Raw genomic sequence first — 18158 nt, 5'->3', positions numbered from 1 at the left:
CTGCCCTGTGTATAGTACCCCCTGTCCTGTGTATAGTACCCCCTGTCCTGTGTATAGTACCCCCTGTCCTGTGTATAGTACCCCCTGCCCTGTGTATAGTACCCCCTGCCCTGTGTATAGTACCCCCTGCCCTGTGTATAGTACCCCCTGTCCTGTGTATAATACCCCTTGTACTGTGTATAGTACCCCCTGCCCTGTGTATAACACTCCCTGTACTGTGTATAGTACCCCCTGCCCTGTGTATAATACCCCTTGTACTGTGTATAGTACCCCCTGCCCTGTGTATAACACTCCCTGTACTGTGTATAGTACCCCCTGCCCTGTGTATAACACCCCCTGTACTGTGTATAGTACCCCCTGCCCTGTGTATAATACCCCTTGTACTGTGTATAATACCCCATGCCCTGTGTATAATACCCCCTGCCCTGTGTATAATACCCCCTGCCCTGTGTATAACACCCCCTGCCCTGTGTATAACACCCCCTGCCCTGTGTATAACACCCCCTGCGTATAGTACCCCCTGCCCTGTGTATAATACCCCCTGTACTGTGTATAACACCCCCTGCCCTGTGTATAGTACCCCCTGCCCTGTGTATAACACCCCCTGTACTGTGTATAGTACCCCCTGCCCTCTGTATAGTACCCCCTGTACTGTGTATAGTACCCCCTGCCCTGTGTATAATACCCCCTGCCCCCTGTGTATAATACCCCCTGTACTGTGTATAACACCCCCTGCCCTGTGTATAGTACCCCCTGCCCTCTGTATAGTACCCCCTGTACTGTGTATAGTACCCCCTGCCCTGTGTATAGTACCCCCTGCCCTGTGTATAACACCCCCTGCCCCCTGTGTATAGTACCCCCTGTGTATAATACCCCCTGCCCCCTGTGTATAATACCCCCTGTAATGTGTATAACACCCCCTGCCCTGTGTATAGTACCCCCATTCCTGTGTATAATACCCCCTGCCCCCTGTGTATAGTACCCCCTGCCCTGTGTATAATACCCCCTGCCCTGTGTATAATACCCCCTGCCCTGTGTATAACACCCCCTGCCCCCTGTGTATAGTACCCCCTGCCCCCTGTGTATAGTAACCCCTGCCCTGTGTATAATACCCCCTGTACTGTGTATAATACCCCCTGCTTTGTGTACAGTACCCCCTGCCCTGTGTATAATACCCCCTGTACTGTGTATAGTACCCCCTGCCCTGTGTATAATACCCCCTGCCCTGTGTATAACACCCCCTGCCCTGTGTATAATACCCCCTGCCCTGTGTATAACACCCCCTGCCCTGTGTATAACACCCCCTGCCCTGTGTATAACACCCCCTGCCCTGTGTATTACACCCCCTGCCCTGTGTATAATACCCCCTGCCCTGTGTATAACACCCCCTGCCCCTGTGTATAGTACCCCCTGCCCTGTGTATAATACCCCTTGTACTGTGTATAACACCCCCTGCCCCCTGTGTATAGTACCCCCTGCCCTGTGTATAATACCCCTTGTACTGTGTATAACACCCCCTGCCCCCTGTGTATAGTACCCCCTGCCCTGTGTATAATACCCCCTGCCCTGTGTATAACACCCCCTGCCCTGTGTATAATACCCCTTGTACTGTGTATAATACCCCCTGCCCTGTGTATAACACCCCCTGTACTGTGTATAGTACCCCCTGCCCTGTGTATAACACCCCCTGCCCTGTGTATAACACCCCCTGTACTGTGTATAGTACCCCCTGCCCTCTGTATAGTACCCCCTGTACTGTGTATAATACCCCCTGCCCTGTGTATAGTACCCCCTGCCCTGTGTATAATACCCCCTGCCCCCTGTGTATAATACCCCCTGTACTGTGTATAACACCCCCTGCCCTCTGTATAGTACCCCCTGTACTGTGTATAGTACCCCCTGCCCTGTGTATAGTACCCCCTGCCCTGTGTATAACACCCCCTGCCCCCTGTGTATAGTACCCCCTGTGTATAATACCCCCTGCCCCCTGTGTATAATACCCCCTGTAATGTGTATAACACCCCCTGCCCTGTGTATAGTACCCCCATCCCTGTGTATAATACCCCCTGCCCCCTGTGTATAGTACCCCCTGCCCTGTGTATAGTACCCCCTGCCCTGTGTATAATACCCCCTGCCCTGTGTATAACACCCCCTGCCCCCTGTGTATAGTACCCCCTGCCCCCTGTGTATAGTAACCCCTGCCCTGTGTATAATACCCCCTGTACTGTGTATAATACCCCCTGCTTTGTGTACAGTACCCCCTGCCCTGTGTATAATACCCCCTGTACTGTGTATAGTACCCCCTGCCCTGTGTATAATACCCCCTGCCCTGTGTATAACACCCCCTGCCCTGTGTATAATACCCCCTGCCCTGTGTATAACACCCCCTGCCCTGTGTATAACACCCCCTGCCCTGTGTATAACACCCCCTGCCCTGTGTATAACACCCCCTGCCCTGTGTATTACACCCCCTGCCCTGTGTATAATACCCCCTGCCCTGTGTATAATACCCCCTGCCCTGTGTATAACACCCCCTGCCCCCTGTGTATAGTACCCCCTGCCCTGTGTATAATACCCCTTGTACTGTGTATAACACCCCCTGCCCCCTGTGTATAGTACCCCCTGCCCTGTGTATAATACCCCTTGTACTGTGTATAACACCCCCTGCCCCCTGTGTATAATACCCCCTGCCCTGTGTATAATACCCCCTGCCCTGTGTATAACACCCCCTGCCCTGTGTATAATACCCCTTGTACTGTGTATAATACCCCCTGCCCTGTGTATAACACCCCCTGTACTGTGTATAGTACCCCCTGCCCTGTGTATAACACCCCCTGCCCTGTGTATAACACCCCCTGTACTGTGTATAATACCCCCTGCCCTGTGTATAGTACCCCCTGCCCTGTGTATAATACCCCCTGCCCCCTGTGTATAATACCCCCTGTACTGTGTATAACACCCCCTGCCCTGTGTATAGTACCCCCTGCCCTGTGTATAGTACCCCCTGCCCTGTGTATAACACCCCCTGCCCCCTGTGTATAGTACCCCCTGTGTATAATACCCCCTGCCCCCTGTGTATAATACCCCCTGTAATGTGTATAACACCCCCTGCCCTGTGTATAGTACCCCCATCCCTGTGTATAATACCCCCTGCCCCCTGTGTATAGTACCCCCTGCCCTGTGTATAATACCCCCTGCCCTGTGTATAATACCCCCTGTACTGTGTATAACACCCCCTGCCCTGTGTATAACACCCCCTGCCCCCTGTGTATAGTACCCCCTGCCCCCTGTGTATAGTAACCCCTGCCCTGTGTATAATACCCCCTGTACTGTGTATAATACCCCCTGCTTTGTGTACAGTACCCCCTGCCCTGTGTATAATACCCCCTGTACTGTGTATAGTACCCCCTGCCCTGTGTATAATACCCCCTGCCCTGTGTATAATACCCCCTGCCCTGTGTATAACACCCCCTGCCCTGTGTATAATACCCCCTGCCCTGTGTATAACACCCCCTGCCCTGTGTATAACACCCCCTGCCCTGTGTATAACACCCCCTGCCCTGTGTATTACACCCCCTGCCCTGTGTATAATACCCCCTGCCCTGTGTATAACACCCCCTGCCCCCTGTGTATAGTACCCCCTGCCCTGTGTATAATACCCCTTGTACTGTGTATAACACCCCCTGCCCCCTGTGTATAGTACCCCCTGCCCTGTGTATAATACCCCTTGTACTGTGTATAACACCCCCTGCCCCCTGTGTATAGTACCCCCTGCCCTGTGTATAATACCCCCTGCCCTGTGTATAACACCCCCTGCCCTGTGTATAATACCCCTTGTACTGTGTATAATACCCCCTGCCCTGTGTATAACACCCCCTGTACTGTGTATAGTACCCCCTGCCCTGTGTATAACACCCCCTGCCCTGTGTATAACACCCCCTGTACTGTGTATAGTACCCCCTGCCCTCTGTATAGTACCCCCTGTACTGTGTATAGTACCCCCTGCCCTGTGTATAATACCCCCTGCCCCCTGTGTATAATACCCCCTGTACTGTGTATAACACCCCCTGCCCTGTGTATAGTACCCCCTGCCCTGTGTATAGTACCCCCTGCCCTGTGTATAACACCCCCTGCCCCCTGTGTATAGTACCCCCTGTGTATAATACCCCCTGCCCCCTGTGTATAATACCCCCTGTAATGTGTATAACACCCCCTGCCCTGTGTATAGTACCCCCATCCCTGTGTATAATACCCCCTGCCCCCTGTGTATAGTACCCCCTGCCCTGTGTATAATACCCCCTGTACTGTGTATAACACCCCCTGCCCTGTGTATAACACCCCCTGCCCCCTGTGTATAGTAACCCCTGCCCTGTGTATAATACCCCCTGTACTGTGTATAATACCCCCTGCTTTGTGTACAGTACCCCCTGCCCTGTGTATAATACCCCCTGTACTGTGTATAGTACCCCCTGCCCTGTGTATAATACCCCCTGCCCTGTGTATAATACCCCCTGCCCTGTGTATAATACCCCCTGCCCTGTGTATAACACCCCCTGCCCTGTGTATAACACCCCCTGTGTATAGTACCCCCTGCCCTGTGTATAATACCCCCTGCCCTGTGTATAATACCCCCTGCCCTGTGTATAACACCCCCTGCCCTGTGTATAATACCCCTTGTACTGTGTATAATACCCCCTGCCCTGTGTATAACACCCCCTGCCCTGTGTATAACACCCCCTGCCCTGTGTATAACACCCCCTGCCCTGTGTATAACACCCCCTGTACTGTGTATAGTACCCCCTGCCCTCTGTATAGTACCCCCTGTACTGTGTATAGTACCCCCTGCCCTGTGTATAATACCCCCTGCCCCCTGTGTATAATACCCCCTGTACTGTGTATAACACCCCCTGCCCTGTGTATAGTACCCCCTGCCCTGTGTATAGTACCCCCTGCCCTGTGTATAACACCCCCTGCCCCCTGTGTATAGTACCCCCTGTGTATAATACCCCCTGCCCCCTGTGTATAATACCCCCTGTAATGTGTATAACACCCCCTGCCCTGTGTATAGTACCCCCATCCCTGTGTATAATACCCCCTGCCCCCTGTGTATAGTACCCCCTGCCCTGTGTATAATACCCCCTGCCCTGTGTATAGTACCCCCTGTACTGTGTATAATACCCCCTGCCCCCTGTGTATAGTACCCCCTGCCCTGTGTATAATACCCCCTGTACTGTGTATAACACCCCCTGCCCTGTGTATAACACCCCCTGCCCCCTGTGTATAGTACCCCCTGCCCCCTGTGTATAGTACCCCCTGCCCTGTGTATAATACCCCTTGTACTGTGTATAACACCCCCTGCCCCCTGTGTATAATACCCCTTGTACTGTGTATAGTACCCCCTGCCCTGTGTATAACACCCCCTGCCCTGTGTATAATACCCCTTGTACTGTGTATAACACCCCCTGCCCCCTGTGTATAATACCCCTTGTACTGTGTATAGTACCCCCTGCCCTGTGTATAACACCCCCTGCCCTGTGTATAGTACCCCCATCCCTGTGTATAATACCCCCTGCCCCCTGTGTATAGTACCCCCTGCCCTGTGTATAATACCCCCTGCCCTGTGTATAGTACCCCCTGTACTGTGTATAATACCCCCTGCCCCCTGTGTATAGTACCCCCTGCCCTGTGTATAATACCCCCTGTACTGTGTATAACACCCCCTGCCCTGTGTATAACACCCCCTGCCCCCTGTGTATAGTACCCCCTGCCCCCTGTGTATAGTACCCCCTGCCCTGTGTATAATACCCCTTGTACTGTGTATAACACCCCCTGCCCCCTGTGTATAATACCCCTTGTACTGTGTATAGTACCCCCTGCCCTGTGTATAACACCCCCTGCCCTGTGTATAATACCCCTTGTACTGTGTATAACACCCCCTGCCCCCTGTGTATAGTGCCCCCTGCCCTGTGTATAACACCCCCTGCCCTGTGTATAATACCCCTTGTACTGTGTATAATACCCCCTGCCCTGTGTATAACACCCCCTGTACTGTGTATAATACCCCTTGTACTGTGTATAATACCCCCTGCCCTGTGTATAACACCCCCTGCCCTGTGTATAATACCCCCTGCCCTGTGTATAATACCCCCTGCCCTGTGTATAACACCCCCTGCCCTGTGTATAATACCCCTTGTACTGTGTATAATACCCCCTGCCCTGTGTATAACACCCCCTGTACTGTGTATAATACCCCCTGCCCTGTGTATAACACCCCCTGTACTGTGTATAGTACCCCCTGCCCTGTGTATAACACCCCCTGTACTGTGTATAGTACCCCCTGCCCTGTGTATAATACCCCCTGCCCTCTGTATAGTACCCCCTGTACTGTGTATAGTACCCCTTGCACTGTGTATAATACCCCCTGCCCTGTGTATAGTACCCCCTGTACTGTGTATAACACCCCCTGCCCTGTGTATAATACCCCCTGCCCTGTGTATAACACCCCCTGCCCCCTGTGTATAATACCCCCTGCCCTGTGTATAATACCCCCTGCCCTGTGTATAACACCCCCTGCCCCCTGTGTATAGTACCCCCTGCCCTGTGTATAGTACCCCCTGCCCTGTGTATAGTACCCCCTGTACTGTGTATAACACCCCCTGTACTGTGTATAATACCCCCTGCCCTGTGTATAATACCCCCTGTACTGTGTATAGTACCCCCTGTACTGTGTATAATACCCCCTGTACTGTGTATAGTACCCCCTGCCCTGTGTATAACACCCCCTGCCCCCTGTGTATAGTACCCCCTGTACTGTGTATAACACCCCCTGTACTGTGTATAATACCCCCTGCCCTGTGTATAATACCCCCTGTACTGTGTATAATACCCCCTGTACTGTGTATAGTACCCCCTGTACTGTGTATAATACCCCCTGTACTGTGTATAGTACCCCCTGCCCTGTGTATAACACCCCCTGCCCCCTGTGTATAGTACCCCTTGTATATTGCCCCCCGGTGCAGATCTCCCCCCGCCAGGGCTATTGTCTGAGCGGCGGCTATGGGGGGCGCACGCCGGGCACACAAAGCCTCCGGAGCCGCACACAATGGGCGCCCCCCGCTCGCTCCCATTGGCCGGCGCGGGGTGAGGGGCAGCGGAAGCCCCGCCCCCTCCAGGACACGTTCTCCTCACATACACACGGCGCATGCAGCAGACGGGGGGAGACCTGGGCCAGGCCCGGGATATACACAGCACGGACAGCGGGACATGGGGCCAGGCAGCGTGAGCACAGCCCGGGACTGAGCACCTAGCGCCGCAGCCAGCACCCACCCAGCGCCCGCCGGACACCGGGAACTAGCTCCGCCCCGCACCGGGTGTCGCCCGGACGCCACAAGTCATGTTCGCCAAGGGGAAAGGATCCGCCGTGCCGTCAGACGGGCAGGCCCGGGAGAAGTAAGTGCGGCCTGCGGCGGGCATTGTGCGGCCCCTGGGGTGATGCACGGACCCCCTGGCACCCCCAAACCTGCCCCCTAGTGTAATACCCACTGTGCGCCCCCCGGGGTGATGCACGGACCCCCGGGGTGACCCACCGGACCCCTAACCTGCCCCTAGTGTTATACCCCCTAACCTGCCCCTAGTGTTATACCCCCTAACCTGCCCCTAGTGTTATACCCCCTAACCTGCCCCTAGTGTTATACCCCCTAACCTGCCCCTAGTGTTATACCCCCTAACCTGCCCCTAGTGTTATACCCCCTAACCTGCCCCTAGTGTTATACCCCCTAACCTGCCCCTAGTGTTATACCCCCTAACCTGCCCCTAGTGTTATACCCCCTAACCTGCCCCTAGTGTTATACCCCCTAACCTGCCCCTAGTGTTATACCCCCTAACCTGCCCCTAGTGTTATACCCCCTAACCTGCCCCTAGTGTTATACCCCCTAACCTGCCCCTAGTGTTATACCCGCTGTGCGCCCCCAGGGTGATGCATGGACCCCCTGGCACCCCCAAACCTGCCCCCTAGTGTAATGCCCCCTAGTGTTATACCCCTGCACCCCCTAACCTGCCCCCTAGTGTTATGCCCCTGCACCCCCTAACCTGCCCCCTAGTGTTATGCCCCTGCACCCCCTAACCTGCCCCCTAGTGTTATGCCCCTGCACCCCCTAACCTGCCCCCTAGTGTTATGCCCCTGCACCCCCTAACCTGCCCCCTAGTGTTATGCCCCTGCACCCCCTAACCTGCCCCCTAGTGTTATGCCCCTGCACCCCCTAACCTGCCCCCTAGTGTTATGCCCCTGCACCCCCTAACCTGCCCCCTGGTGTTATGCCCCTGCACCCCAGACCTGCCCCCTGGTGTAATGCCCCTGCACCCCAGACCTGCCCCCTGGTGTAATGCCCCTGCACCCCAGACCTGCCCCCTGGTGTAATGCCCCTGCACCCCAGACCTGCCCCCTGGTGTAATGCCCCTGCACCCCAGACCTGCCCCCTGGTGTAATGCCCCTGCACCCCAGACCTGCCCCCTGGTGTAATGCCCCTGCACCCCAAACCTGCCCCCTGGTGTAATGCCCCTGCACCCCAAACCTGCCCCCTGGTGTAATGCCCCTGCACCCCAAACCTGCCCCCTGGTGTAATGCCCCTGCACCCCAAACCTGCCCCCTGGTGTAATGCCCCTGCACCCCAAACCTGCCCCCTGGTGTAATGCCCCTGCACCCCAAACCTGCCCCCTGGTGTAATGCCCCTGCACCCCAAACCTGCCCCCTGGTGTAATGCCCCTGCACCCCAAACCTGCCCCCTGGTGTAATGCCCCTGCACCCCAAACCTGCCCCCTGGTGTAATGCCCCTGCACCCCAAACCTGCCCCCTGGTGTAATGCCCCTGCACCCCAGACCTGCCCCCTGGTGTTATGCCCCTGCACCCCAGACCTGCCCCCTGGTGTTATGCCCCTGCACCCCAGACCTGCCCCCTGGTGTTATGCCCCTGCACCCCAGACCTGCCCCCTGGTGTTATGCCCCTGCACCCCAGACCTGCCCCCTGGTGTTATGCCCCTGCACCCCAGACCTGCCCCCTGGTGTTATGCCCCTGCACCCCAGACCTGCCCCCTGGTGTTATGCCCCTGCACCCCAGACCTGCCCCCTGGTGTTATGCCCCTGCACCCCAGACCTGCCCCCTGGTGTTATGCCCCTGCACCCCAGACCTGCCCCCTGGTGTTATGCCCCTGCACCCCAGACCTGCCCCCTGGTGTTATGCCCCTGCACCCCAGACCTGCCCCCTGGTGTTATGCCCCTGCACCCCAGACCTGCCCCCTGGTGTTATGCCCCTGCACCCCAGACCTGCCCCCTGGTGTTATGCCCCTGCACCCCAGACCTGCCCCCTGGTGTTATGCCCCTGCACCCCAGACCTGCCCCCTGGTGTTATGCCCCTGCACCCCAGACCTGCCCCCTGGTGTTATGCCCCTGCACCCCAGACCTGCCCCCTGGTGTTATGCCCCTGCACCCCAGACCTGCCCCCTGGTGTTATGCCCCTGCACCCCAGACCTGCCCCCTGGTGTTATGCCCCTGCACCCCAGACCTGCCCCCTGGTGTTATGCCCCTGCACCCCAGACCTGCCCCCTGGTGTTATGCCCCTGCACCCCAGACCTGCCCCCTGGTGTTATGCCCCTGCACCCCAGACCTGCCCCCTGGTGTTATGCCCCTGCACCCCAGACCTGCCCCCTGGTGTTATGCCCCTGCACCCCAGACCTGCCCCCTGGTGTAATGCCCCTGCACCCCAGACCTGCCCCCTGGTGTAATGCCCCTGCACCCCAGACCTGCCCCCTGGTGTAATGCCCCTGCACCCCAGACCTGCCCCCTGGTGTAATGCCCCTGCACCCCAGACCTGCCCCCTGGTGTAATGCCCCTGCACCCCAGACCTGCCCCCTGGTGTAATGCCCCTGCACCCCAGACCTGCCCCCTGGTGTAATGCCCCTGCACCCCAGACCTGCCCCCTGGTGTAATGCCCCTGCACCCCAGACCTGCCCCCTGGTGTAATGCCCCTGCACCCCAAACCTGCCCCCTGGTGTAATGCCCCTGCACCCCAAACCTGCCCCCTGGTGTAATGCCCCTGCACCCCAAACCTGCCCCCTGGTGTAATGCCCCTGCACCCCAAACCTGCCCCCTGGTGTTATACCCACTGTGTGCACAGAGGGTGATACCCGGACGCCCCGGCACCCTCAAACCTGCCCCCTAGTGTTATACCCCTGCACCCCAAACCTGCCCCCTAGTGTTATACCCACTGTGTGCTCTCGGGGTGATGCATGGGCCCCCGGGGTGACCTGCTGGACCCAACCCCAGTGTTATACACCGGTCCCACCAAACCTGCCCCTAGTGTTATACCCACTGTGTGCCCCCAGGGTGATGCACGGACCCCCGGGGAGACCCGCCGGACCCCAAACCTTCCCCCTAGTGTTATACCCACTGTGTGCTCTCGGGGTGATGCATGGGCCCCCGGGGTGACCTGCTGGACCCAACCCCAGTGTTATTCACCGGTCCCACCAAACCTGCCCCTAGTGTTATACCCACTGTGTGCCCCCAGGGTGATGCACGGACCCCCCGGGGTGACCCGCCGGGCCCTAAACCTGCCCCTACTGTTATACCCCGGCACCCCCTAATCTGCCCTGCCCCTACTGTTATACCCTGGCACCCCCTAACCTGCCCCTACTGTTATACACCTGCCCCCTAGTGTTATACACCGGCCCCACGAAACCTGCCCCCTAGTGTTATACCCACTGCGTGCCCCCCGAGGTGACCCGCCGGACCCCAAACCTGCCCCTAGTGTTATACCCCAGCACCCCCTAACCTGCCCGTAGTGTTATACCCACTGTGTGCCCCCGGGGTGATGCACTGACCCCCGGAGTTACCTGCCGGACCCCTAACCTGCCCTCAGTGTTATACCCACTGTGTGGCCCCGGGGTGACCTGCTGGACCCCAGACCCAACCCTAGTGTTATACACCGGTCCCACCAAACCTGCCCCTAGGGTTATACCCACTGTGTGCCCGCGGGGTGATGCACGGACCTCTGGCACCCCCTAACCTGCCCCCTAGTGTTAGACCCCGGCACCCCTTAACCTGCCCCCTAGTGTTAGACCCCGGCACCCCTTAACCTGCCCCCTAGTGTTAGACCCCGGCACCCCTTAACCTGCCCCCTAGTGTTAGACCCCGGCACCCCTTAACCTGCCCCCTAGTGTTAGACCCCGGCACCCCTTAACCTGCCCCCTAGTGTTAGACCCCGGCACCCCTTAACCTGCCCCCTAGTGTTAGACCCCGGCACCCCTTAACCTGCCCCCTAGTGTTAGACCCCGGCACCCCTTAACCTGCCCCCTAGTGTTAGACCCCGGCACCCCTTAACCTGCCCCCTAGTGTTAGACCCCGGCACCCCTTAACCTGCCCCCTAGTGTTAGACCCCGGCACCCCTTAACCTGCCCCCTAGTGTTAGACCCCGGCACCCCTTAACCTGCCCCCTAGTGTTAGACCCCGGCACCCCTTAACCTGCCCCCTAGTGTTAGACCCCGGCACCCCTTAACCTGCCCCCTAGTGTTAGACCCCGGCACCCCTTAACCTGCCCCCTAGTGTTAGACCCCGGCACCCCTTAACCTGCCCCCTAGTGTTAGACCCCGGCACCCCTTAACCTGCCCCCTAGTGTTAGACCCCGGCACCCCTTAACCTGCCCCCTAGTGTTAGACCCCGGCACCCCTTAACCTGCCCCCTAGTGTTAGACCCCGGCACCCCTTAACCTGCCCCCTAGTGTTAGACCCCGGCACCCCTTAACCTGCCCCCTAGTGTTAGACCCCGGCACCCCTTAACCTGCCCCCTAGTGTTAGACCCCGGCACCCCTTAACCTGCCCCCTAGTGTTAGACCCCGGCACCCCTTAACCTGCCCCCTAGTGTTAGACCCCGGCACCCCTTAACCTGCCCCCTAGTGTTAGACCCCGGCACCCCTTAACCTGCCCCCTAGTGTTAGACCCCGGCACCCCTTAACCTGCCCCCTAGTGTTAGACCCCGGCACCCCTTAACCTGCCCCCTAGTGTTAGACCCCGGCACCCCTTAACCTGCCCCCTAGTGTTTGACCCCGGCACCCCCTAACCCGCCCCCTAGTGTTTGACCCCGGCACCCCCTAACCCGCCCCCTAGTGTTAGACCCCGGCACCCCTTAACCTGCCCCCTAGTGTTAGACCCCGGCACCCCCTAACCCGCCCCCTAGTGTTAGACCCCTAATACCTACAAGTAAATCCCATGTGCCCCCCATGTTACCTGCTGAACCCTGTAACCTGACTATATAACCCTCCCTGACGCTTCCTCCTATAATGTCTGGACCCCAATCCCAGAGAACCCCTCGTGTTATCTGGTGCTCCCCCAACCTGTCTATAACAGAACACCCTCCTACCTGACCCCACGTTTGCTGCACATTTGGCTTAGATACCTGTATCACCACTGCCCCTCCCCCTCACTCCTGCCCCCCACCATCTTCTTCCCTTCCTGCCTGTGAACCTGATGTCAGGATGATTTATATCCCTAGTCATTCCTTATAGACCTGATATCACCCCCCATCCAGTGCTCAGCAATGTTCTCTGTAACCCCTCCCCCATTCTAAATATTTGTAACAATTACTTACAATGTAACAATGTATCTGCTCCCGATAGCTGTGACTGTAACTATATTTACCCCTATAAGAGGCAGTGTGTGTCCTGTAACTATATTTACCCCTATAAGAGGCAGTGTGTGTGCACTGTAACTATATTTACCCCTATAAGAGGCAGTGTGTGTGCCCTGTAACTATATTTACCCCTATAAGAGGCAGTGTGTGTGTCCTGTAACTATATATACCCCTATAAGAGGCAGTGTGTGTGCCCTGTAACTATATATACCCCTATAAGAGGCGGTGTGTGTGCCCTGTAACTATATATACCCCTATAAGAGGCGGTGTGTGTGTCCTGTAACTATATTTACCCCTATAAGAGGCGGTGTGTGTGCCCTGTAACTATATTTACCCCTATAAGAGGCAGTGTGTGTGCCCTGTAACTATATATACCCCTATAAGAGGCGGTGTGTGTGCCCTGTAACTATATTTACCCCTATAAGAGGCGGTGTGTGTGCCCTGTAACTATATATACCCCTATAAGAGGCGGTGTGTGTGCCCTGTAACTATATATACCCCTATAGGAGGCGGTGTGTGTGCCCTGTAACTATATATACCCCTATAGGAGGCAGTGTGTGTGTCCTGTAACTATATTTACCCCTATAAGAGGCGGTGTGTGTGTCCTGTACCTATATTTACCCCTATAAGAGGCAGTGTGTGTGCCCTGTAACTATATTTACCCCTATAGGAGGCAGTGTGTGTGCCCTGTAACTATATTTACCCCTATAAGAGGCAGTGTGTGTGTCCTGTAACTATATTTACCCCTATAAGAGGCAGTGTGTGTGCCCTGTAACTATATTTACCCCTATAAGAGGCGGTGTGTGTGCCCTGTAACTATATTTACCCCTATAAGAGGCGGTGTGTGCCCTGTAACTATATTTACCCCTATAAGAGGCGGTGTGTGTGTCCTGTAACTATATTTACCCCTATAAGAGGCAGTGTGTGTGCCCTGTAACTATATTTACCCCTATAAGAGGCAGTGTGTGTGCCCTGTAACTATATATACCCCTATAAGAGGCGGTGTGTGTGCCCTGTAACTATATTTACCCCTATAGGAGGCAGTGTGTGTGCCCTGTAACTATATATACCCCTATAGGAGGCAGTGTGTGTGTCCTGTAACTATATATACCCCTATAGGAGGCAGTGTGTGTGTCCTGTAACTATATATTCCCCCTATAAGAGGCAGTGTGTGTGTCCTGTAACTATATATACCCCTATAAGAGGCAGTGTGTGTGCCCTGTAACTATATTTACCCCTATAAGAGGCAGTGTGTGTGTCCTGTAACTATATATACCCCTATAAGAGGCAGTGTGTGTGTCCTGTAACTATATTTACCCCTATAAGAGGCGGTGTGTGTGTCCTGTAACTATATTTACCCCTATAAGAGGCAGTGTGTGCCCTGTAACTATATTTACCCCTATAAGAGGCAGTGTGTGTCCTGTAACTATATTTACCCCTATAAGAGGCAGTGTGTGTGTCCTGTAACTATATTTACCCCTATAAGAGGCAGTGTGTGTGTCCTGTAACTATATTTACCCCTATAAGAGGCAGTGTGTGCCCTGTAACTATATTTACCCCTATAAGAGGCAGTGTGTGCCCTGTAACTATATTTACCCCTATAAGAGGCAGTGTGTGCCCTGTAACTATATTTACCCCTATAGGAGGCGATGTGTGCCCTGTAACTATATTTACCCCTATAAGAGGCAGTGTGTGTGTCCTGTAACTATATTTACCCCTATAGGAGGCAGTGTGTGTGTCCTGTAACTATATTTACCCCTATAGGAGGCAGTGTGTGTGTCCTGTAACTATATTTACCCCTATAGGAGGCAGTGTGTGTGTCCTGTAACTATATTTACCCCTATAGGAGGCAGTGTGTGTGTCCTGTAACTATATTTACCCCTATAGGAGGCAGTGTGTGTGTCCTGTAACTATATATACCCCTATAAGAGGCAGTGTGTGTCCTGTAACTATATTTACCCCTATAAGAGGCGGTGTGTGTCCTGTAACTATATTTACCCCTATAAGAGGCAGTGTGTGTGTCCTGTAACTATATTTACCCCTATAAGAGGCAGTGTGTGTGCCCTGTAACTATATTTACCCCTATAAGAGGCAGTGTGTGTGTCCTGTAACTATATTTACCCCTATAAGAGGCAGTGTGTGTGCCCTGTAACTATATTTACCCCTATAAGAGGCAGTGTGTGTGCCCTGTAACTATATTTACCCCTATAAGAGGCAGTGTGTGTGTCCTGTAACTATATTTACCCCTATAGGAGGCAGTGTGTGTGTCCTGTAACTATATTTACCCCTATAGGAGGCAGTGTGTGTGTCCTGTAACTATATTTACCCCTGTGTGTGGTGACTATACATCCATTAGTTCTGGTTATATTACATGGAGTTGTCTGCCTCCTGTGCTCTGTGTTATAGGAGACGCTGTGCTGTGTGCTCTATGGTGGGATTCCTGGCCCAGTATATACCCTACCCTATATACTTATAGGACCTGTGTCAGTCATATAAGCTATAATATCTATGACACTATAAGTGATGCCCCGGTGCATGTCTGTGGCTCATGCGCCTGGCTGGTAGCTGCCGCCGTATACTCGGTCTATAAGGTGATACTATAGTATGATCTCCAGGGTCTCCCCCTAACCTGCAGCAATAATCTGCCGCCCATAGATCCCAGAAGGATGTGCACCCGGGGGATAGTGGGGGTCCTGATCATCAAGTGTTTTCCTGTAATACCTTGGTGCCAGCCTTATCATTGTGACGTCAGATGAATCTGGCATTACAGTTTACACCAAGTATTTTCACGTATTTTGCCACATTGGAGGCCTAATCCCTACAGGGGATCTCCGGTCATAGGGAGTTATGGGCTGTGCACAGGATGGGGCCTAACCTGCTAATGGCTGGATCCCGGTGATGGTGATCGGGGTCTGCTGTGCCCCTGGCTGCTCCCTGCATTTCTGGCATAACATGGGGTGTAACACACCCCAGTATTGGAGACCCCTAGGGGTCCCATCACTAAGACCCTCACTGATCAGCAAGTTAGGCCCCCATTCCGTGGATAGTCCATAACTTGCTATGACTGGAGAACCCCTTTAAACAAGATGTGCCCCTTTTTACGTAAGCCGCGCCTCGTGCTACATAAATGCATCAGAGTTTTCAGCATTTGACCCAACTTTTTCGGTAACTCTGCCCTTTATTCTTTTTGCATTGCGCTGGGTCCTCGCTAATTGTGTTGATGACCCGCGCTATAGTCAGGAAGGGGGTAGGTGCGGGGGCATTCCTTCTTGTAGAACCCTTTCCTCGGGCGGCAGACTGCGGGCTATCAGGTGGCGGCTTGTACTGGATCCGATGTGGAGAACGTTGCTTCTATCCCTCTAGCCCATTCTGGAGGACATTGCATTGAGCGATTTCCGTGCCCCCGTGGTAGTGCCCCCGTGGTAGTGCCCCCGTGGTAGTGCCCCCTGGCAGCGCGTACCCAGTGATTGCAGGTCCTGACCCCACACTTCTCTGCATTCAGCTCTCCATCAGATTCTTTTCTCCCCTGATTTCCATGATTTTCTCCGCTCTGCTCGGTTTTCCTGTCGTCTGTGGTTCAGGTTTCTTCTTCTTTTCCTGTTTCCCTGGTATTTCGTGTTTCGGAGCCCCGCCCCCTTGTCCGACCTTCTCTATGGCCTCAGCTATACATAGCGGGAATCTGCTGCAGAGGATATATTCCACATTATACACTATTGTAGCTCGTGGGTCAGTAATGAGCTGTTTTGGGGCGAATTCACATGTATCAGAAATGTCTGCAGCATTGCATTCCGTATCATAGTGCAGAGCTGTCAACCTTCCCGGATTCTCTACTTAACTAAGGAAACAAAACCTACCATCAAAATCCATCATAAACCAGGGGCATTCACGCAGAGATCCATGTGCTGTGACAGAAGGGCTCTGGGTGTGTTACCAGTGTCCCTCCGTGCTTTAGCTTCACAGGCTGTTAAATTGTGCAAGAGCAACTGTGTGAGATTAATGGAGGTAGAGGGAGGGGAGAGATGCTGAGGGGGAAGGGGAAACAGTGTAACAGCCTGTGAAGCTGCAGAGTGGTAGGGGCCCCGGTAACACCCCTTGGAGGCCTCCTGGCTCACTGGCATAAAAAAGTTTTAGAAGGCAGGAGGCCATAGATAACACGTATAGGAAGATTACCAGTCCCGGTGCCTGGGTCTATGAGTGTCCCTGGTTTATCAGGATTCTGATGGTAGATTTCCTTTAAGTTCATCATTTTGATTACCCTAAGCATTGGCTGAGCATGCATGTATTCTCATTTCATAGAGGGACTATGAAATCGACCTGTTCAGCCCCCATGAATGTAACATGCGGCCAATCCTGAGCTCCTGTAATGTAGGGTTTTCCTATATGTGAACACTTTTACCTCCAGGTGTATAACCAGAATGCAAATAACCATCTGGGGATGACATTTAGGCAGAGAATGGTGGGAGATTACAGCTCTGAAGCCCGCAGAATGGTTAATGCAGCTTTCCATACAAGACAAGCTGTAACTGCGGATCAGTGTGATATAATCTTCTCCTTGTGTGTTTTCTAGATACTGTGCAGTCCGTGTGCTCGGCAGGACCTCTCCTTATCACTTTGTTCTCTTGCAGGCTCGCTCTTTATGTATATGAATATCTACTTCACGTTGGAGCCCAGAAATCTGCACAGACGTTCCTGTCGGAGGTGAGAACCAGGACTTCTTAATCTTTTTGGATCCATGCTTCATACAGATCATGTATCTTGAGATTCCCCTTAAAGGGGTTTTCCGGAGGTGTAAAAACATGGCTGCTTTTTTTCCCAAAAACTGCGTCAAACCTGACCATGGATTATGCCGGGGTGTGCGACTCTGCTCCATTCATCTCTGTGCAGCCGACACCAGCACAAATCACGGTCCGGTGTGGTGGTGTTTTTGGAAGAAAGCAGCCATGTTTATCAACCTCCAGACAACCCCTTTAAGGCAGATGTGAGGGGGATGGGTGGGTTGATGACCTAAAACATGTCTCATCCCTTGTTCCATAAGAAGTCGTCTGTAACACATGCATGCTCGGTCAAACCTAGCATGCATGTATGTGGTGTGAGTATAAGGAATAGCTGTTTGAAACTTGTGGGGGGCATTCTGCAGCTTTTCCTGCTGCAGTTATTCCCAGAAAGTGCGAGGGTCTTTCCAGGTCGGCAGATGAACCTGACACAGATCTTGTGGTTATGACTCTGTTCACATCTGTATCAGCCTTCGCTATGCTGGAGTTGGCTCCCCTCGGGCTCATTTGCATACAGTCCTTCATCCTGGTGGTAGATCCTTTTAATGGGGTCTGCTGAATATCTTTAGGCTTTATCCTGTTGTCCAGTCTATAATTGATATCATCTTTTATCCATTGTCCTCCCCAGATACGGTGGGAGAAGAACATCACATTAGGGGAACCTCCAGGATTCTTACATTCATGGTGGTGGTGAGTATGATGTGTGATCAC

The 18158-nt window shown here is 54.3% G+C and overlaps 1 protein-coding gene across 1 annotated transcript in view; it reads left to right on the top strand.

The window, feature by feature from the left end:
- The first annotated feature begins 7121 nt into the window (after positions 1-7121).
- Positions 7122-18158, top strand: part of SSBP3 (single stranded DNA binding protein 3) — a 38215-nt gene continuing 27178 nt past the window's right edge. The window contains exons 1-3 of the mRNA XM_072128938.1: positions 7122-7449; positions 17301-17373; positions 18076-18137. Coding sequence (XP_071985039.1) covers positions 7394-7449; positions 17301-17373; positions 18076-18137 — 191 coding nt within the window. The 5' untranslated portion in view covers positions 7122-7393. The remainder of the gene's footprint in view (positions 7450-17300; positions 17374-18075; positions 18138-18158) is intronic.

Source organism: Engystomops pustulosus, chromosome 10, assembly GCF_040894005.1.
Source record: "Engystomops pustulosus chromosome 10, aEngPut4.maternal, whole genome shotgun sequence".
Taxonomy (NCBI): Eukaryota; Metazoa; Chordata; class Amphibia; order Anura; family Leptodactylidae; genus Engystomops; species Engystomops pustulosus.
The sequence above is the reverse complement of the archived record's forward strand: the minus strand, read 5'-3'. Positions and strand labels throughout refer to the sequence as shown.